This window comes from Podarcis filfolensis (genome assembly GCF_964270895.1).
Source record: "Podarcis filfolensis genome assembly, chromosome: 2".
Lineage (NCBI taxonomy): Eukaryota > Metazoa > Chordata > Lepidosauria > Squamata > Lacertidae > Podarcis > Podarcis filfolensis.
The window spans coordinates 15,402,411-15,423,810 of NC_139605.1; the positions used below are offsets into that span (position 1 = coordinate 15,402,411).

Below are 21,400 nucleotides of genomic sequence, written 5' to 3' on the forward strand. Positions count from 1 at the left end.
TAGCTGAGATTACTGCAATGCGGGGAGTTGGACGTGATGACCCCTGGGTCCCTTCCAACTCTAAAGGATGCTATCTTCCTATTTGCTTGCCAGAGCAAGAACATGAGAAGAGCCTGGTTGGATCAGCCCCAAAGTCCATCTATTTCAGCATCCTGTTCTCACAGTGGACAACCAAATGCTGATGGGCAAGTCCCAAGCAGGACCTGAGAGCAAACACACTTGCCCTGGTGATCCCCAGCCATTCATGCCTCTGACCATGGAGAGAACATAGCTATGGCTATCCATGAATTTGTCCAATCTCCTTCCCTCTGCCTCGCCAGAGTGGTGCATGCTCTGGTTATCTGCCGCTTGGACTACTGCAATGCGCTCTATATGGGGCTACCTTTGAAGGTGACCCGGAAACTACAACTAATCCAGAATGCAGCAGCTAGACTGGTGACTGGGAGCAGCTGCCGAGACCATATAACGCTGGTCCTGAAAGACCTACATTGGCTCCCGGTACGTTTCTGAGCACAATTCAAAGTGTTTGTGCTGACCTTTAAAGCCCTAAACAGCCTCGGTCCAGTATATCTGAAGGAGCATCTCCACCCCCATCGTTCTACCCAGACACTGAGGTCCAGCGCCGAGGGCCTTCTGGCAGTTCCCTCCCTGTGAGAAGCCAAGTTACAGGGAACCAGGCAGAGGGCCTTCTCGGTAGTGGCACCCAACCTGTGGAACGCCCTCCCACCAGATGTCAAAGAGAACAACAACTACCAGACTTTCAGAAGACATCTGAAGGCAGCCCTGTTTAGGGAAGCTTTTAATGTTTGATGCATTACGGTATTTTAATATTTTGTTGGAAGCCACCCAGTGTGGCTGGGGAAGCCCAGCCAGATGGGCGGGGTATAAATAATACATCATCATCATCATTATTATTATTATTATTATTATTATTGTTATTGTTATTGTTATTATGGCCATTCTTTATTTCTGTAATCCACCCACCAAGAAACCTGTGTGTTTTTCCTAAAGAAGTAGGCAGATGTGGATAATAGCTGGATTTTATATTTTGGAAAACGGGAGCCCGGCCATTGTGTGTTTCATCTTACCAACAGTCCATGGGGCAACAGGAAAACCCCACAGAATCTCATTTGAATGTCTGCTTCGACTCCCACACAAGACTCCATAACATCAGCCAACACCAAGGCTTTCTTCCTCCCCTCCCCCTTTATTTAGATACAATAAATTCATAGACTGCGAACACAAATAGTTTCAGAGAGGTGTGCCTATTAAAAACAAGACAGTGTTGCAAACAACAGAGATGGAAATCACAAATCTTATGAAGAGTTCTTGGGGAAATTGAAAACTTGCATGCTGTTTTGTGGCATTTGGGTTTGCCTGGTAAAGGAATTACCGTCATGTCAGTTTAGGGATATGATGGGCGTTCCTGTATGAGAGCTCTCCAGGCCATATACTCCAGGCTTTGTACACACTAAACCATGGGTAGGCAAATTAAGGCCCGGGGGCCGGATCCAGCCCAATCACCTTCTAAATCTGGCCCGCAAACGGTCCAGGAATCAGCGTGTTTTTACATGAGTAGAATGTGTCCTTTTATTTAAAATTTATCTCTGAGGTATTTGTGGTACATAGGAATTCGTTCATTCTTATTTTTTTCAAAATATAGTCTGCCCCCCCCACAAGATCTGAGGGACAGCGGACTGACCCCCTGCTGAAAAAGTTTGCTGACCCCTGTAACTAAACCTTTAAAGCACATCAGAGAATTCCAAGGACAGCAGGTCACCCCTCACAGATACAATTCCTTGCATGATGTTAAAAGATGAGAGTGCCCATAATTCTTTGAAGGCAACGCGTTCTGAATGTGATTTAAAGGTATAGTGTCCACAGAGCCAGAGAGCAGTTTGAGGCCCTTGAACAGCAGGGTCAAGAGACTCTGATAGCATCAAGACAGTGGTTCATAAACTCCCCTCCCCCCACCCCCCATGGACAGTAAGAGCAGTTCGGCAGTGGGACAAACTTCCTTGAAAAGTGGTGGACTCTCCTTCATTGGAGATTTGTAAACCTCCATCTGTCATGGGTGTTTTAGTTGCAATTGCTGCATTGCAGAGGATTGGACTAAATGACCCCTGGGGTCATTTCCAACTCTACAGTTCTATTATTCTATGACACCTTGAAAAGTGCTGAGGGTCTTGGCTGGCCACCTACTAGTTTTTCTGCCTCTTGTGGTAATTGCAAGTCCATAGAATTCAAATCGCAATACAACACAGCATAAACAGCGACCATTTTGCTTGGGGCTTCCGTTCCCAGCCCCCCCCCCACGCAAAAGTGCGTCCCATCCCATTATACCCCACCCCTGTTCTGCCCCACCCTGCCCCCATGACACCCCCGTTCTGCCCTCTTCCAGGTCCAAAAGGACTCACACGTCGGCAACCATGCATCAGTTGGACACGCCCAAAATAGTCACCGCCTGTACAGTATAAGAAATAAAAGAAGCTATAATCAACAGGACCGTTTGATGTGGTGGATGTTCCGCCCGCCGTCTTCAACCACAAATCCAGATAAATGCTATGGACCATCTGAATGAAGATCATGGACCACAGCTTGGTAACTTTTGATTAAGATGCTCCTTTCTCTCACGGATGGACTGTGAGCTCCCCATTCCATCCCTCAATCAAGAACCAGGCATGGACCTTTTCCCCAGAGAATTTTGCTTTCGGAAAGGTAAAGAGATGGGCATCAGTATCACCGTCAAAAAATGCTACCAGGCCCTCCGAGTAGTCCAGGGAAACACGGATCCTACTCGGGGGATGGCACAAGGACAAATTAGTCCTAGGATTGGCAGTAATTGACTGGTACTGCCCATCAATACGCTGTACCCCCCAGTACCCCCCCTCTGGTGCAAGGAGAATTTTCCCATTTCTGTTTGCAGACTCCCTCACGATTCCCACACCCCACCAACTGCCCCCTTCCACCACTTCTACTTCCCAGCAAAATTTCCCCGAGTTGATGCCCTGGTGGCTTAGGATGCTGTCCAACAAGTCGTATCTCAGAGAGCTACTGTTCACACTTTGTTTCATGTATCTCCATTTCACACTCTTCAGGTTTTCTGATACGTAGAGCTGGGGATGAGCTGTGCTTGGATCCAGAGTCAAATTGGCTGTGAAGAGGAAAAAGAGATCACAACCTGTTATTCAGTCCCTAGAACCAAAGATTAAAAATGAGGTTCTTTAATTTGCCATTGCCGAAGAATTGATGCTTTTGAATTATGGTGCTGGAGGAGACTCTTGAGAGTCCCATGGACTGCAAAGAAGATCAAACCTATCCATTCTGAAGGAAATCAGCCCTGAGTGCTCACTGGAAGGACAGATCCTGAAGCTGAGGCTCCAATACTTTGGCCACCTCATGAGAAGAGAGGACTCCCTGGAAAAGACCCTGACGTTGGGAAAGATGGAGGGCACAAGGAGAAGGGGACGACAGAGGATGAGATGGTTGGATAGTGTTTTCGAAGCTACCAGCATTAGTTTGACCAAACTGCAGGAGGCAGTGGAAGATAGGAGTGCCTGGCATGCTCTGGTCCATGGGGTCACGAAGAGTCGGACACGACTAAACGACTAAACAACAACAAAATTTGCCCCAGTGGGTAAAAAGATGGTGACCAAGCAAGAGGAAATATGTTTGGAAAGACTATTTTTAATAAGCAGAAGATCAACTAATGCATGTCAGAACTTTTCCAGACCTCCTTTTCTATTGTACGTTCATGATTAGTTGTTCTCATGGTAGTATTGGCTATGCCATTTTGCTTTCAATGTTTGACTTACAAAAGTTTTGTTGCTGAATCCCCCTGTAAAAACAAACAAAGCCACCAATCTCAGAGGAGCCCTCAGTTTATAAGAAGATATAAGTACAGTAGTGTCAAAAAATAAAAATCAACGGCACCTGATACATAAGTGAATCTTGGGGATGGGAGACATAAAGAACAGCATTATATTCAAATGATGATTACATGGGAAAACAACATAGAATATGAATATGCAGCTTAACTATCACACTAGTCGCTTATAGTAGCTGGGGCAACCCAGGGTGGGCTATAAGATAATAATAATGATAATGATAATGATAACGATAATGATAATGGTGATAATAATAATAATAATAATAATAATAATAATAATAATAATACTCAGAGGAACAGAATGCAGATTAACTTTTACAAGCAATTATTATGGCATGCGGATTCCCTCTGCCCCCAAACTGAGTTCAGTAAAAGTGGGTAGATAGAAACTTTACCTTTTTTTACATAAAAGTAAAACACCAGGGATCAAATGCGGCCCTCCAGGACTCTCTATCTGGCCCTATAAACTCCCCCAGGCCACACCCCTTGCTTGTCCCACATCACAACCAGAATGTTTGCCTGGCTGGAATATTTCATTGAACTCTGACTATGCCTTTTCTCTGTCAACCAATAGCATTTCTCTGTGTTCCTCACACAGAGGACCTACCACTTGCTTGTTCTTCCTCTTACTTCAGACATAGCTGAAGAAACCTTTTTCATTACAGTGGTACCTCGGGTTAAGCACTTAATTCGTTCTGGAGGTCTGTTCTTAACCTGAAACTGTTCTTAACCTGAAGCACCACTTTAGCTAATGGGGCCTCCTGCTGCCACTGTGCCGCCCCTGCACGATTTCTGTTCTCATCCTGAAGCAAAGTTCTTAACCCGAGGTAATATTTCTGGGTTAGAGGAATCTGTAACCTGAAGCATATGTAACCTGAGGCACCACTGTATTTTTAACCACTCTTGCAAGCCTGAGTTCATTCTGAGCTTTAGCCAGCCTGACTTTCCCTCTGCAACTGTTGGCTACTTGTCTATACTCCTCCATTGTGATTTCCCCTTTTTTCATTTCTTATACATGTCCTTCTTAACTCTCAACTCATCTGTAAGCTCCTTATGCAGCCACACTGGTTTCCTTAGATGCCTCCCACATTTCTTTCTTGTTGGTATTGTCTACATTTGGGCCTTCACTATTTCTCCTTTTAGAAACTCCCATCTTCTCATTGAGTATTTCTGACCACGGGATCACTCCCAGTAGCTCCTTCAGCTTTTAGAAATTGGCCTTCTTAAAGTCCAGAGTGTGAGTCCCACTACACTCCATTTTCCATTGCCTCTGTATCCTGAAACCCAGGAGAACATCATCACTTCCTCCCAAGTTTCCAAGTACTTCCACTTCATCTATCAGTTCCTCCCTATTGGTGAGGACCAGGTCCAAAATAGATGATCCCCTTGTTGGTTCTTCCACCTTCTGGGAAATGAAATTGTCAATGATGCAATGGAGGAATTCATCAGACCTTACACTTTGAGTCCCAACAGATACTGGGGAAGCTGAAGTCCCTCATGACTACTATTCCTCTCCTTTTTGAATGTTTGGTAATCTTCTCTAGTAAGGCATCATCTGAGTCTTCAGTCTGGCTTGGCAGTCTATAGCAGACACCCGCAGTAAGATCACTGTCGTTTCTCTCTCCTACAATTTTACCCATATACTCTCAATCTGCTTTTCATGCTCCAGTTCATAGATTTCATCACAAGTGTACACATCCTTTATGTACAATGCTACTCCTCCTCCCTTCCTGTTTGGTCTATTCCTTTTGAACAGGCTGAGGTTCCAAGAAGAACCAGAGAACTAAAAAACACCTGGTGGTTAAAAAAAGCTCAAGAGATCCAGCACTTAGCCGACACTCATGATGCACAGAGTTTCTTTAAAGCCACAAAGACCATCTATGGGCCAATAAATCATGGCATATGCCCTCTACGCTCAGCAGACGGTATCACACTTCTAAAAGATAAAGAAGCTATTGCACTGTGCTGGAAAGAACATTACCAACATCTCCTTAACCACAACTTCCCCGTAGCTGCTAACGGCCTCTCACAAATACCGCAAAAACAAATTAGAGATGAGCTTGCTGTATCTCCAAATCTGGGAGAGTTGCGTACAGCTATTAACCAAGTGAAAAACAACAAAGCCAGTGGACCTGATGGGATACCTGCTGAAATCTTCAAAGTGGGCAGAATTGAACTTACAGAACAACTCCACAAGCTCATTGAAAAAATATGGGAAAGAGAAGAAATCCCAGCAGACTTTAGAGATGCCAAAATTATCAGTATCTTTTAAAAAGGTGACAGAACTAATTGTGGAAACTACTAAGGCATCTCTCTATTAGCTGCAGCTGGCAAAATTCTTGCAAGGATCTTAGCAAACCGTCTCGTAACAATATCCAAGGTGACCCTTCCTAAATCCCAAAATGGTTTTTGGCCTTCTAGGGGTACAGTGGACATGATTTTCACCACTCAACAGGTTCAAGAAAAATGCAGAGAGCAAAACCAACCCCTGTATATGGCGTTTATTGACCTGACTAAGGCTTTCAACACTGTAAATAGTAATGCCCTATGGACTGTCCTTCTGAAAATTGGCTGCCCAGATAAATTTGTAAACATAATTTGGCTCCTCCACCATAATATGACAGCAACAATCGCAGACAACAACGGCCTTTTTTTTTTTTTAAGGGCTCTTTAATCCACACAGTTATAGGAGCATCAACTGCAGCTACAGTAAGCCTGCCTGTCATATTGCATGACGCGGTCTGAGCCACAAAAGCCAAATTATCCTATCAGACCAGACTGACACTCAAACACATCCTCCTATGTCTGCAGAAGAATGAGACCATAGTGGCTTGGGGTGTGCACAGGTATTGCCCACAGAGCTAAAGCGGCGTGGAACTGATACCTTCCTATATCTGCATTTGATGAGTGGGAGAGAACTGAGAGTGGGCACTAGACTCAGAAGTTGGTTACCATCGCAGTGAACAGTGCCATCAAATATTGCATTGAAAGCTGGCTGTCAACAGAAAGCGAAAAAAGATGTCCTAGCATTGCACTCGCTGTGGGTGGAGGGAGTTTCTAAGACGTTACCAATTCAAATGAACATTTTATCCATTCCCAAATGTGGAGGGGGCCTTAGCCAGGTCACTTCTGCACCTGGAGTTGAGTTCTGCATCTGGTGCCAAAGTAGTTAGATATAATGGATGCATCTGAAGTACCAAAAGGTCAGGGCGTTACCTGTCAGGTGGCTGTTAGCTGATCTGCAAGGGATGCATTTTTGCCGGCAACTCTGGATCTCATGTGGATTCGTTTTCTCAGCAGGAACCTTAGAAGCTTAAAAGAGAGAGAGAGAGAGCTCTGCATCAGAGCAAGCTGTCGTCCATTGCTGTCGTGCAGAGAGCTCTTCTTATGCATAGGTGTCTATGCATAAAATGTCAGTCTGCCTATCATCCAAAATATATCTTTATATTTAAGGTGGTGCCCACAACAGAACTCTGAAGCACATTCAAAGCATGCACACCCAAAAAGGAACCCTGGGAGCTGTATAGCTTACCACCCGCAGAGAAACAATTCTGAAGCACCCTCAACAGACTACAATTTCCAGGATTCTTTGTGTTGGAGGGCTGTGCTGTGAATGTATGGTGCTGTGAATGCAGTGCTATTTTTCTAGAAAAAGAGGTGTTGGAACTCACCAGGAACACCTCCCTTTGTTCTCTTATAAGGGCGATGGAGCCCACCTGAGAGGTGCCAGAACTGAGTTCTAGCGAGTTCTAGCTGGAAAAAAAGCCCTGTGTAAATGTCTGGTGTGACAGACCTACAGAGGAACATGGAGAGGATTGGATAGGAAATAATAATAATAATAATAATAATAATAATAATAATAATAATTTATTACTTATTACTTATACCCTGCTCATCTGGTTGGGCCTCTCCAGCCACTCTGGGCAGCTTCCAATATTAAAAACACAATAAAACATCAAACACCCCCCCTTGTTTTCCCTTATACAGTGGTACCTCAGTTTACGAACAATCCTGTTTACGAACTATTTGGTTTATGAACTCCGCAAAACCGGAAGTAGTGTTTCGGTTTGCGAACTTTACCTTGGTCTACAAATGGAAGCCGAATGGTGGAAGGGCATTGGTGGTGGGAGGCCTCATTAGGGAAGGTGCGCCTCAGTTTAAGAATGGATTTGGTTTAAGAATGGACTGCCGGAACGGATTAAGTTCATAAACCAAGGTTCCACTGTACACGGGTTCTGTTTCTCTTTTTTGTTTGTGTCTCACATGTTTGATGCACATATAGTTATGTACTTTTTGAAGGTCCATTTTTTTAAAAAAAGAAAAGAACAGCCATGCCAAAGAAAAACAAAAACCTTAAAAACTTCCCTAAACAGGGCTGCTTTCAGTCTTCTTGTACATAGTAGGCTGGCGTTTGGGTGTTAGCCCTGGCTCCTGTTTTTAGACTACATGATGAAATTGTACAATTACCAGACAAAATCATGAAGATCAAAATGCACTTCAGAGCGACGCTCGCTGCCAGCAAAACCCCAAAAGCCATTCCAGGCCAGAAGAACATGGAAGAAGAAGGATCTGTGGAGAACCAAATGGTGTGAAACTCAACAATACGGAAAGTGTACATGAAACCTTTAGCGGCCAGTTGAGAGCTTTCATGATCTAAGGGCACATGGTGATGTAACTTAGTCTGAAGCTGAAGTCGGTCCACATCTGGTTCGTGACTGAGTGGAAATAAGCAGCCTACAGTCATAGTACATGGGGCCACTACAGACAGTGGCGAAGGTGCATGCTCCGCTACCGGGGGCAGAGAGCAGGCGGGGGCATGGTTAGCCACCCGTGAGGGTGTGGTGTGTGTTCTGGGGGCGTGGCGCCCGCCGCCTGGCGCGTGTCCAGGGGGGGCTGCCACGATGGCACCCTGCCGGAATAGTGGTGCCGGGGGCAGTCTGCTCCCTCCGCACCCCCGTTCCTCCTCCAGTGACTACAGACCCCACAGCCAGCAGGATCCCCAGAAGGTGAACTTTCGTTTCTTAAAAAAAGCCTCTGAACCTCCTAAAAAGAACGTTACGAAAGCATGTATGAAGGTCGCCTTCCAAGAAATTTCTGTGAAATGAAATAGTTGCTCCCTTTTAGTGTTTTTAGTCAATGAGTCAGAGCTGTGACTAACAAGTGTGTGCTTTGTACACCAGGCAACAGAAGTCCTAAAGAGGTCCCTTAAGAGCTGCTGTCCCTACCCACCAGCTGCGACCCTTTTGTGCAATTCTTCTGTGTTTGTTTCATTTTCTAGTTCTTGGAATCTCAGTAATTTGCCTTCCTCCCCCCCCCCCCAGCAACCAGGATGCATCTTTCCTCCGGTGGCCCAGGGGCCAGATCCAGCCCAATCACCTTCTAAATCTGGCCCACGGACGGTCCGGGAATCAGCATGCTTTTACATGAGTAGAATGTGTGCTTTTATTTAAAATGCATCTCTGGGTTATTTGTGGGGCATAGGAATTCATTTTTCTTCTTTTTTCTTCCAAAATATAGTCCGGCCGCCCCCCACAAGGTCTGAGGGACAGTGGACCGCCCCCTGCTGAAAAAGTTTGCTGACCCCTTCTATAGTTAGCTACATCTGGGACAAGTGACTTTCTCTATGCTCACCTCAGCTGAAAATAAACAACAGCCATAACCCTTCTCCTCCTCATTTGACCTTCAACTTCTCACTTGTCTGTCAGGTACTTGCCCTGTGCCTTATGTTTGTTTTTCTGTTAATGTATTTACAAAATATTTGTTCTGAAGCTTAAAAGAAAGACTAGCTAGCTACATCGGTTGAAAACCAAAAGCAATATTTAGAATATTTTGATCCATACCTTTGGCCTGAGCACGAGGCGGTATTGCAGGCAACTGTCCTCTCTCTGGTCCAGTTGTCCTTTGCTTTTCATCCCCCATGTTCATCAACTATTTGATCTGACTTATTCGCTTAAAGAGCACCACCCTCCAGAAAAGGAACTAATGATTCCTCAAAGCTCTGAAAATCTGATAAACGTCAGGAAAGAACCCACACAGGAAGTGGTAATGCAGCTCTTAAATTCAACTCTTTTCGGGACGAGCCAACCTCTGACATTTCTCACCGAATTTGCTCAGTTATACAAAATTTAAAGGGATATCATATTACTTTAAACCAGGGTTTCCCAAACAGAGGTCTCCAGCTGTTTTTGCACTACAACTCCCATCGTCCCTAGCTAGCAGGACCAGTGGTCAGGGAGGTGGGAACTGTAATCCAAAAACAGCTGGAGACCCACATTTGGGAAACCCTGCTTTAAACAGTCATGGTTTCCTCCAAAGAATTCTGGAATGTGTAGTTTGTTAAGGCTGCTGAGAGCTGATAGGAGACCCCTATACCCTGCACAAAGCTACTATTCCCAGAATGATTTAACAATCAATCCCTCTTCCCAGAGAACAGGGCTGGCCCTACCATTAGATGGAGTGAGGCAGCTGCCTTAGGCAAGAGACTTGAGTATCATAAAACTCCATCAACTTTAATTGTGTTTAATTTTTCACTCCCAGAAAGACACGCTTGTGGGATTTTCTGCCTTATGTGCCAAAATAAGTTGCTATTTTGCACTTTGACTTTAAGAGCAGAGTGGGAGGGGTGATATTTTTTTTCTTCCTCAGGTGGCAAAAGGGCTTGGGCAGCCATGTCACCATGGAAGTCAACTGATCGGCTACAGTGAGAAAGTGGCACCTTCTCTCCATTCAGTTGGTACCTGCTATTTTGGCAGTTTAAATGGAATTTTTTCCCATTCACCCAGGTTTTTCCTTTGTGGTACGTAGAGAGGCTGAGTTATTTTCACATGCTATTTTTATCTAGCTGTTTCTGGTTTCCAGTTCTGTTGTTCATTTAATCATTTATTTGGTGTTATTTATCTATTCACAGCGGGTGGTGCTGTGGTCTAAACCACTGAGCCTCTTGGGCTTGCTGATCGGAAGGTTGGTGGTTCAAATACGCACAACAGGTTGAGCTCCTATTGCTCTGTCCCAGCTCCTGCCAACCTAGCAGTTTGAAAGCACAGCAGTGCAAGTAGATAAATAGGTACCACTGTGGCAGGAAGGTAAACGGTGTTTCCGTGCTCTCTGGCTTCTGTCATGGTGTTCCCTTGTGACAGAAGTGGTTTAGTCATGCTGGCCACATGACCCGGAAAGATGTCTGTGGGCAAACGCCGGCTCCCTCAGCCGGAAAGCAAGATGAGCACTGCAGCCCCATAGTCGCTTTGTGACTGGACTTAACCGTCCAGGTGTCCTTTACCTTTACCTCATTTAATTAATTGTTGTTTGTTTTAAAGCAAAACATAACAAAACCACAAAAAGAAGTCATGGGATGCCTTGATACCTGTGTCTAAAAATAAATAAATAAATAAATAAAATGATGGCCATAAACTTATTTCAGCAACTGTGAATGTGATCTATAATAAGCAGATTTAAAATTCTTATTTTTTTATTTTTTTAAAGTGGCATTCATCCTAGGGTGATGCTTTGTTCTTAATCCACTTCGGGAATACTTATTTATTCAAGAAAATAGTCATAAGATGAATACGGCAGGGAGGCTGGAGCAATCTGCTAGTAAAGGTAAAGGACCTCTGGACAGTTAAGTCCAGTCAAAGGCGACTATGGGGTTGCTGTGCTCATCTCCACTTTGAGGCCAAGGGAGCCAGCATTTGTCCACAGACAGCTTTCCGGGTCATGTGGGCAGCATGACTGAACCACTTATTGGCACAACGGAACACCATGATGGAAGCCAGAGCGCACAGAAATGTATAGCATACTGGCAGTTGTGGGACTGGAACCAAAAGTGGGTGGAACGAGAGGTGGGGGGGGGGGACCATGTCAGAGCAAGCTTGTCTGCAGGCACCATCAACAGATCTTCATCCAAAAATCTAAATGATGAGGGTGGGATGTAAAGGAAGAGCAGCTTCTCAGATACCCTGGTTCAAAGTGGTTTAGGGCCTTATATACCAACAGTAAAACCTTGAGTTAAATTTGGTAGCAAATTGGTAGTCACAGCACACTTGGTAGCTCAGCTGGTAGAGCATGAAACACTTAATCTCAGGGTTCTGGGGTCGAACCCCATGGTGGGCAAAATATTTCTGAATTCTTCAAACAGACACATTGCCTTTTTATCAATGTGCAGCACAGTTTGGCACTAGCTGCAAGAAGGGCAATCCATTGTTTGGTCTGAGCAGCGGAAGTTTCAAGCCAGCATGGGAGGTCCTAACAGCCAGTGCTTGAAGATCCCACTTCTTTTAAATGGACATAGTTAAGTGTATCCCATTTCTTCCCCCCCCACTTACCCTTTTAAATCACCCCACTTCCTTTTATGTCATACTTTAGGCACTGCTTGAGAGCATTGTGTGTCCCTTTTGCAGTTGCATTCCGAATACAGTGGCCGCTCGGGTTGCGAACATGATCCATGCGGGATGCATGTTCACAACCCGCAGCATCCGCAACCCGCAGCGGTGTATCTGCGCACGCGTGGGTTGTGATTCGGCGCTTCTGCGCATGCGCGACCACCAAAACCCGGAAGTAACCCGTTCTGGTACTTCCGGGTTTTGGCAGTCCGCAATCCGAAAAAACACAACCTGAAGCGTCTGTAACCGGTGGTATGACTGTATTTTATTGATGAAAAAGCAGACAGTTTAATGTATTTCCTGCAGGTGGCACTGTGGATCTTAACACAGTGTGCATCTTTAAGTAAAAGACATTTAACTAATTTACCTCAGTCGGTGCCTGTAAACCTGAAATCTGTAATTCAGTATGATGTGGAAGAAGAAAAGTATTTGAACTATAAATTGTAGCGCTTTCAGGTAAGATTCCTCCTTATCTACTTCACTTTATACAAGGTGGTTAGGATCCCATCCACCCACATATACCTCACTAAAATAATAAATCAGCTTAGCAGAAATCAGCAAGCCATCTGCTGTCTGCTTTGGTAATGTAGCATTTCGTATGCTGGGTTGGGTGGGGGTTGGCTTCCCATGTGAGTAAGTAAAAAAGTTAACCATCTATCTGAGCGTTTTCACATTCAAGTCTTTGAGAGGGTTTCGCTCCCCCCTCCTTGTTTACCTCAACCTTAATCTTTGCTTTTCAACATCAGGTGCTCTTTTGTATTCAAATCAGGCCTGAGGACAATGATGTAGCATTTGGGAAGGAAGATGCAGCCCAGTAACCCACCACTGGAAGCCAAGATGGAGAAGATCTGCACAGCCACCATGTATTTCCCCTTGGTGCTCAAGTAAGTTGGCACAAAGGAGACCCAAACACTGCAAAACACCAGCATGCTGAAGGTGATAAACTTGGCTTCATTGAACCCCCCAGGGAGCTTCCTGGCGAGGAAAGCAACTGTAAAAGAGATGGCAGCCAGAAGGCCCATGTAGCCAAGGGCGGAGTAAAACATGGTGACAGACCCTTCATTGCACTGCAGAATTGTCTGTGTGACTTGGGAATCCATGTCCAGTTCTGGGAAGGGGGGATACATTCCGATCCAGGCAATGCAGATGCCAAACTGAAAGGCAGAACCAAAAAGGACAATACCATTTGCCAAACTCTTTCCCACCCACTTGCTAATTCTGTTCCCTGGTTTTGTGGCCATGAATGCCAAAACCACAGTTATAGTTTTTGCCAGCACAGAAGAGACGGCGACCGAGAAGATGATGCTGAAGATGGTTTGACAGAGAAGGCAGGTGACTTCTTGAGGCTGGCCAATGAACAGAAGACAAGAAAGAAAGGAAAGCAGGAGAGAAGCAAGGAGGATGTAAGTGAGGTTTCGGTTATTGGCTTTAACAAGCGGAGTGTCTTGGTATTTAATGAAGATTCCCAGAATAGTACTTGTGATTAGGCACAAGAGTAGAGCAAAGAAAACCAAGGTAACCCCCAGGGGTTCTTCATAGGAGAGGAAGACTATAGTCTTGGGGAAGCACTGATCCCTCTCATTGTTTGAGTACTGATCTTCTAGACACGCAAGGCAGTGATCTGCATCTGAAAGAAAGGAAAAATATTCCAATACTCCAAACATCAAATATTTTCCTTGTTAAAACATTCCCTTGCAAAAATGTAGCATTTTCTTTTTGTAATAGTTTTATTCAACATTCTCTCTCTCTAAGTTCCTAATGAACCTTTCTCACGGATACAGATCTAGGGAATCAGGAATCATAGGATCATAGCTGAAGTGCAGGGAAAATAGTTACTTATCAGATAATGGACTGGTGTTGAGCTGGATTCGGTCAAGACTTATACTTCAGAGTGGCTGGGAAAACCCAGCTAGATGGGTGGGGTATAAATAGTAAATGATGATGATGATGATGATGTCAGAGCTGAAACAAGGACTACTTGAACCATATGTTTTGACAGCCCGGTCCTGTGATGCACTTTGTTGTGGAAGTCAAAGTTAAATAGTACTAGATGCCAGGCCCTTATACCATTGCAATATTTTGGGTAGCAGTGCTACACCACAACTCATGAGAAAAGCATGATGGGGTTGGGACAAGAGATTTGGTTATGAGAAATGACTGAGGCATCTTTCCAAACTGATGGAAAACTGTGACCGTAAAACACGAGTACCATGCATCATGGTCAATTCATACATATACACATCATTTTATGTGTATGCTGCCTTTCCATAGTTAAAACCGTGATCAAGACAGCTTGCAACATGTAGCACATTACATAATTTCAAATGGTAAGAAAGATAGTCGTTAACAATAAAGAATACACATCAAAATGTACCCAAGCAATCTGAACAATTTCCACATTAAATCATAGTAGGATCTAAAAAGAAAGACAGAAGAAATTGATATCAATGATGGCAACAAGTGATACCTCAACCCTAGAGCCTGTTCAGCAGCCTCGGCTTTTGTAGCTGGAGTCAGTCCAAGCCCTGCTAGGCCAGGTGGGAAAAGGCCTGCAAGGCAGGGAGGAGGTCATCCAGGCCTCACAGCCAAGATGGTCTCAGGAAGTCGGATGACTAAAAGTGGTGGTTTAGCAGAGGTTCCCTGCAAGCACCTACAGTAGTAGAGGAATAAGGTTGAACTTGAGCCCATTTGGGTCTCTACTCCTAAGCAGTGCATCCGACAGATGATTGCCCTGAAACTGTTTCACCAGAACTGAAATTTTAAAGGTGACTGTTCTGTGGAAATCTGCATTTTGAAATTCTGGATCTGGATTTTGCAAAGACGACTGCTGTACTTTCTACTTGGCAAACATTTCTTTTCAGGCCTAGCATCACTACGTTCACATTGAAGCTGCTGCTCCCTCAAAGCCGTTTACCTGTGTGAGTAGAAATGGTTCCTTCCATGCATGGGACACATTTATAGCAGCAAACGGGCTTTGTTTCTGGCACCACCTTGTGGGACCCAGGCTGGCAACTTTCTGTGCAAGTAGAACAAGGCTTGGTCTGAAGGGAATCAAGAAAACAAAGAGTGTTTGAGGAGGTTCTGCTTTGTCTGTAGAGAATAAATTGTCCTATTCTGATGGGCCTGTGTCTTGTGTAACTTGAATCTTACTCTCTCCTGTGATCGAAGAACAAGGCCTGCCCAAGCCATTTTGCAGTCATGAAGAACTGGACATAAGAATACAAGAACAGCATGCAGGATCAGGTCAATGGCCCATCTGGTGCAGCATCCTTCTGTTGGGATTTTGCCTATGTGCAGCTTCCCACAGAGGCAATTAAGAGTTGGTCAAAGGCCAAGGAGACTGAGCAGAGGGAGTTATTCTGCCTAGAGATATGGGACCTTGGATACAACTCTGCTATTGGTTGAGGTCACCACTTAGGCATGATGACTCATGACCTTCCTTGGTGGATAGTTGGTTGGTCAGTGTGGTGTTCTGAGAGTCATTTGGAGTTTGTTAAGAGAGTTTACGATCCGTGTCTGTATCTTGTAAAGTCTGCTGTGGGGCGCGGGTGGCGCTGTGGGTTAAACCACAGAGCCTAGGACTTGCTGATCAGAAGGTCGGTGGTTCAAATCCCCGTGATGGTGTGAGCTCCTGTTGCTCGGTCCCAGCTCCTGCCAACCTAGCAGTTCGAAAGCATATTAAAGTGCAAGTAGATAAATAGGTACCACTCTGGCAAGAAGGCACAACTTCATTATCATGGCCAGCATCCATTGATGGAACAAACTTGCTCCACTCCATGACACATGCTGGACTGGCAGCTGAATTTTGCCTCATTGTTTGTTGTGGGACAGCATCTTCCCCCACACCTGAGGGCAGAAGAGTAGCCTAGAGCACTGTGGAACACATAGCTCTTTCCTCCATCGCCTTGACACCACCCTGTACATGTTAGCACCCAGTGAATGGTGCGACTGTCTCATTTTGCCCAATAGTAGAGCTGGCACTGTCAGAGCACTTCCCCCAGAGTGTTACAAGTTTAGGTGGACTCTAGTCTACAAAATCTTAGCTGGCAATTTATTTGCTAATGTTCAAGATGCTGTAAAGTGGTTCTTCTAATTTTACATGCAGAACTTACGACACAGTATTTTCACCCCTATATTGCAAATGAGAGACTGAGAGATAGTGATTTGAATGAGACCACTGACAGAGTTCGTTGTTAATTTTCTTATTATTGTTATTTTTTCTGATTAATTTATGAATCACCTTCTAGAGCCATGTTTCCCAACCTTGGGTCTCCAGCTGCTTTTGGACTACAACTCCCATTATCCCTGACCGCTGGTCCTGCTAGCTAGGGATGATGGGAGTTGTAGTCCAAAAACAGCTGGAGCCCCAAGGTTGGGAAACACTGTTCTAGAGAATCATCTCAAGGCGATGTGCAATTAAAGCAGCCAATGCATTTAAAACAAAGCTAAAACAATACAGACTCATGGCAAAGTCAATTTGTCATCTGGGAAAGCCTGTCAAAACCAAAATGTCTTCAGTTGCTTCCAGAAAATGCAGATCTTGACAGGAACGCCATCCAACAAGGACAGCCACATTCAAAGTCCTGCTCCAAAGCAGGTTTCTGACATCTTTGAAACTCGCAGGAGAAACATTCTCACAGATTGCAAGGATCTCATGGATCAATAAGGGATAAAAGGGTGATTGTTTGGCTTGGTTCACAGGGTCCACACTTAGCTACTACATTACACCAGCTTGCAAAATGCGAATACATTCCCCACCTTATTAAACCAGATGGGCCACACGATGGTCTCCTCATGAATAGTCAGCTTTGGGCCTGAGGAGGCTTGGGTCTCCAGCTTCCCCACTTTCACTCTTATGGCGGTTTCATTAGGAAACGTGACCAAATTCACAATACCATAGTCAGCTACCAGCTCCCTATCTTCATCAAAATACACTTCGTCCATGGTCGTACTGTTGAAGCGGGTGCTTCTCAGAAAAGGGTGAAGCTAGAGGAGCAGTAATTTCAAGATGGGTAATTAAACTGTTTTATTTTTTTCTTTTCATTTATGAATCACTTGCCATGAAGCATCCCAGTGCAATTAACTATTTGGAAGTCCAAAATCCGTAGGAAACATTGGATGAGGGGATTTTCTGAGGCATGTGTAATTCAAAACATGGGTCTTGTTCTTTCATGTGGTAGTTCATGTCCAACTACCATGACTATCTGCCTCAATGCACAGTTAGTGTGCCAAGATAAACAAAACAAATACATAGCGAGAGGTTTGAATGCTCTGACCCAAACTACTAATCTACAAAGGTAGTTTCCTACTGTCTCTTTCCCTGTTTTGTCCTTGCCTCTTTCCTGCCAGCCTCCACTGGGAGCAGGTCATTTGGCCAAATCTCCCTGTAGGTAGGGTTGCCATATTCCCAAAACTGAAAATCTGGACAAAGTTCTTGAGCGTTTTTTGAGAGCATCTCCACCCAAAATTTAAAATTATTGGGAAATGATTTATAACGAATTGAAAAAGATGTTCAATATAACTTTTGTCAAAAAGCCAGAAGCATTTTTGTTAAACATTATACGAACTGCCAAAAGAACAAAACAAGTTATTTATGTGTGCTACAACGGTGGCTAGGATTCTACTAGCCCCAAAATGGAAAGATGACAAGATACCAATAAAAGAAGAATGGCAAGTTAAATTTATGGAATATGCAGAAATGGAGAAACTTACAGGAAGACTTAGAGACAATGACAGTAAAGACTTAAAAAAAAAATGGGAACCATTCATGCTGTATTTACAGAAATATTGTAAAGAAATGGACTCACTAGCAGGGTTTGAGTAAACACTCACAATTTAGAAAACAAATGTAAAGGTTAAAAAACAATAATCTGTAAATTAATTAAATGGAAGTTCTAACTTGAAAGATGGTATGGTATAGAAATGATAAGAATATAAGAGCATTTACTTAAAAGATTACAAAAATAAGGAAAAATAAATTAAGCAGAAACAGCAAATATTTTAAAAACCAGAAGGGGAAGTTGAGGGAGGTCATGGGGTGGGGGTGGGGATTTTGATTCTTTTATTATTTTTCTTTTATATGATGAATGTGTTGAATATTAATGTGTAAAATTAATAAAATTTGTTTAAAATAACAAGATGATGCAGTAGTGATGTGGGTGACTAGGGAGGAAGTGGGTGGAACCCTTAATTGGTAGCATCGTCATTCCTAGAAGACGGGTTCTTTGTTCTCTCACTGGGATCATTAAAGTTTCTAACGGGTAAGAAGACTCCTTTCCCTTTGTTCTTCTTATCTACTGCCAAAGGGGGGAGGAAGCTGATTCCCTGAAGCCTGACACCTGCCTATTGGATTTGAACCCAATAGATCAAAGTGTCTTATGCCATAGATCAGAGTGTTTGCTCAGGTAGCTCAAGAGTGGGCAGGATGTGACCGACTTCCCGGGAGCTACATGCCAATGGTAGGCAGGTCCATAATAGAAGTGAGTGAGTGGGAAGGTAGAGTCCCGCCACACACTCTCACACCACACACAGTCAGATACTCAACATGCACATTCACACATATGGATGTATATACACAACACACATACTGAACACACCTACAATTTCTAGTCCAATATTGCTGGTTCTAAGTGGCAGTGGATCCTCAAACTCTCCTTCCCATCACATCCTTGTCTGCATCCTTTTTAAGAGGTGATGCCAAAGCTTCAGCTTGTCGCCTTCTGCATGCAAAACATGTGCCCTTCCAGTCCAATGCAGCCCCTCAGTAGTGGGACAGCGAGCAGCATCACGCTGCTTAAAGGGTTCCCAGAACCCAAGCAGAAGAAAATGGTGCATGACAACAACAAACACGGGCTATCCATTTCAGCTGTCATTTCAATGGCTCTCACTCTTTCTCACCTGCCATGCCTCTACGTTCAGAAGATCCAGTCTGTCTTCTTCTGTGGTGATCATGCGGCTAGACACAGATGTGATCAGAGCATGGAAAGCATGTGCCGCAGTGTACACAGCATTGTACACATTGTAGCTCTCAGCAGACATACCATTCCCAAGCCAAGATGTTGGAATGCTTTCCAGCTTTCCTCTCCCCAGGCATCTTTTCCAGGTTCTCCGTGACCATCTCTGGTTGGAATCAGAGCAGTCAAACGTCTCGGACCAAATACGATCCAGGAAATGCCCATCTTGAGTCAAGAAAAGGCCCTGGGATTTTGTCCGCTGGTTTGTTTGGATGACAAAAGACAAAGCTCCATGGAAGAATTTGACATCCCAGTATTGAAAAGATGTGCTTAAGGTGAAGCCCCACAGAGCGGTGGAGATCCAAACTTTCCCTATAAGAGTACTGAATTTTATTTCAGTTTTGCTTAGGACATGAGGCAACAGAAACATTGAGTCAGAATCACCATAATAAAGGATCACATTGGCTTTCCTCTGCATAATGTGTGCTCGTAAATCGTTGAGTGCTCTTCTTAGAATACGAACGTTAACAGAATATACTATTGGAAACTTGTATGTGAAGGCTACGCAGATGCCATTCTCAGTGAATGCTACCTTCATGGTTCTTGCAAAGTGATCTCCACCATCATTATCTGGAGCAAATAGACCAACCCATATCCACCTGAAATGCAGGAGCAACTGAACTATTCCCATGTATTGTGAAGTTTCCTTTGGGCTCATCCAGTAGGAAGAGGAGAACTGGGTGTTATCACTCAGAAAATGGTTGACAAAACCATAAGTGAGCTAGAAGGAAAGCAATAAATGCTAATCATTCAATATAATGTGGACATTTGTTAGCCGAAAAATGGTTTCCACTGAAGAATGCAATGTTCCAAACATCTACTCACTCTAAGTTCTGGGGAATTTGATTGGACTTACTCCCAGGTAAGTGAGCCTGGGGTGGCGGCAACCTGATTGACCTGCTTTTGAATCATTGTACATTTGGCTTCTACAATCTTATGCGTGGTTGGCACACACCAGAACTATTGCAACATTGTTTTGCAGGCCCCATGCATATCATAATTCCCTTCCTACTGCCATTAGCAGCCAAAGATGAAGGAATTTTGAGCAGAATTGCATCCTGTCCCATCTTTTCCCAACCTCGCACGATTCACATTTCCTATAGTGCTCTGAAGTGGACTGATGCATCATCAATATGGATTATCGTAGGAAATTCCAATAGCAGTCTCCACCTAAATTTCCCCAAATACCCAAGGCACAATGCAGTGTGCTGCTGAACTAGGGGATTGCAGGAAATTTAAACGCTGGCTCCAACCAACCCATTCTGGTGTTCTCAGTAGCACCACCATTGCTGCTCACCACCAGCTAAGCCCATCAGTACCACAGCTTATTGTGGAGGGGGATACTATACCAATGAATTTCTCAGCCAAGGAGCTGGCCCTGAGAAAAAGACTCCCTTTGTATCTCTATACATGTGTGGCATGGTTGGCAACCTGTCTCCATACCTGAGGGACCTTGTAAACATCTAGCATGGTTGCCATCTGGAAAAAGGTTTCAAAGTCCCCTCCTTGAATAACAGCCAGGAGTTTTCCTTGCCTCCCACACTTGAAATTAGGGACCATCCAATGTCTGGTAGAGAACAGGTCTATGGTGGCTTCATAGGCTCTTCTGACGCTGAAGCAGTTTTCATAGATACTGTAGCCAAGGGTGATATTGGGTAAGAGCTCAGGATCTTCATTGATCTCTTTAATGGCGAACAGGATGGCCAGGACGTGCTGATAGTTTGTCTCCAGTACCCTCGGATAAAAAGCAAATGGCATATCAACTGGTAAAATGGTATGTTCCAGTCCTGCTCTCCCCCCAGCCCCCCAAAATGCCAGTGACTATGAGTGACCTACTTGGAAGGAAGACCTGCAAACTTTTCTATTCCACTAGTTTAAAAATGTACGAAGCAGACCTGAGCTTTGTCTTGTAGATATCTCATAGCAAGAAGGAGAAAAACCCTGCCCTGGCTACATTAGGGTGTCTTTCTCCCCCACCCCCATTCAATCTTTATTATTTTTAACAATATACATTTATACAACATTTATACAATACTCTCTGTTTTTGTTTGTAACAAAAAAAGAAAATGGTGGCAACTGAAGCAAAGATACTTTGTATACCTCACAATACACATGACACTACA

At 44.1% G+C, this 21,400-nt stretch overlaps 2 protein-coding genes across 3 annotated transcripts; both read right to left on the reverse strand.

Annotated features, from left to right (window-relative positions):
* Positions 1-1,187: 1,187 nt before the first annotated feature.
* LOC310757175 (zinc-binding protein A33-like) lies at positions 1,188-20,990 on the reverse strand. Of its 2 annotated transcripts, XM_083602407.1 has the most exons (6): positions 20,721-20,990; positions 19,162-19,589; positions 8,357-8,458; positions 7,106-7,201; positions 2,122-3,154; positions 1,188-2,059 (listed from the first exon to the last, which is right to left on the reverse strand). In XM_083602407.1, exons 2-5 carry the CDS (start codon positions 19,166-19,168, stop codon positions 2,631-2,633), a joined length of 729 nt encoding a protein of 242 aa, XP_083458533.1. In that variant the 5' UTR covers positions 19,169-19,589; positions 20,721-20,990; the 3' UTR covers positions 1,188-2,059; positions 2,122-2,630. The 2 variants fall into 2 exon arrangements, with proteins under 2 accessions (XP_083458533.1, XP_083458532.1); XM_083602406.1 differs by lacking the exons at positions 19,162-19,589; positions 20,721-20,990 and adding an exon at positions 9,730-9,933.
* LOC310758109 (vomeronasal type-2 receptor 26-like) lies at positions 12,645-17,208 on the reverse strand (the record flags this gene model as incomplete). The annotated part of the gene is made up of 3 exons (XM_083604046.1): positions 12,645-13,891; positions 15,179-15,305; positions 17,023-17,208. 3 exons carry the CDS (start codon positions 17,206-17,208, stop codon positions 12,987-12,989), a joined length of 1,218 nt encoding a protein of 405 aa, XP_083460172.1. The 3' UTR covers positions 12,645-12,986.
* Positions 20,991-21,400: the final 410 nt, after the last annotated feature.

Coding starts and splice junctions, on each gene's coding strand:
- LOC310757175 (XM_083602406.1), bottom strand. CDS start 9,814: ATGAACATGGGGGATGAAAAGCAAAGGACAACTGGACCAGAGAGAGGA. Junction 7,202..8,356: donor GATCTTCATGATTTTGTCTG/GTAATTGTACAA, acceptor CTCTCTTTTAAG/CTTCTAAGGTTCCTGCTGAG. Junction 3,155..7,105: donor AGCTAACAGCCACCTGACAG/GTAACGCCCTGA, acceptor TCCTCTTCACAG/CCAATTTGACTCTGGATCCA.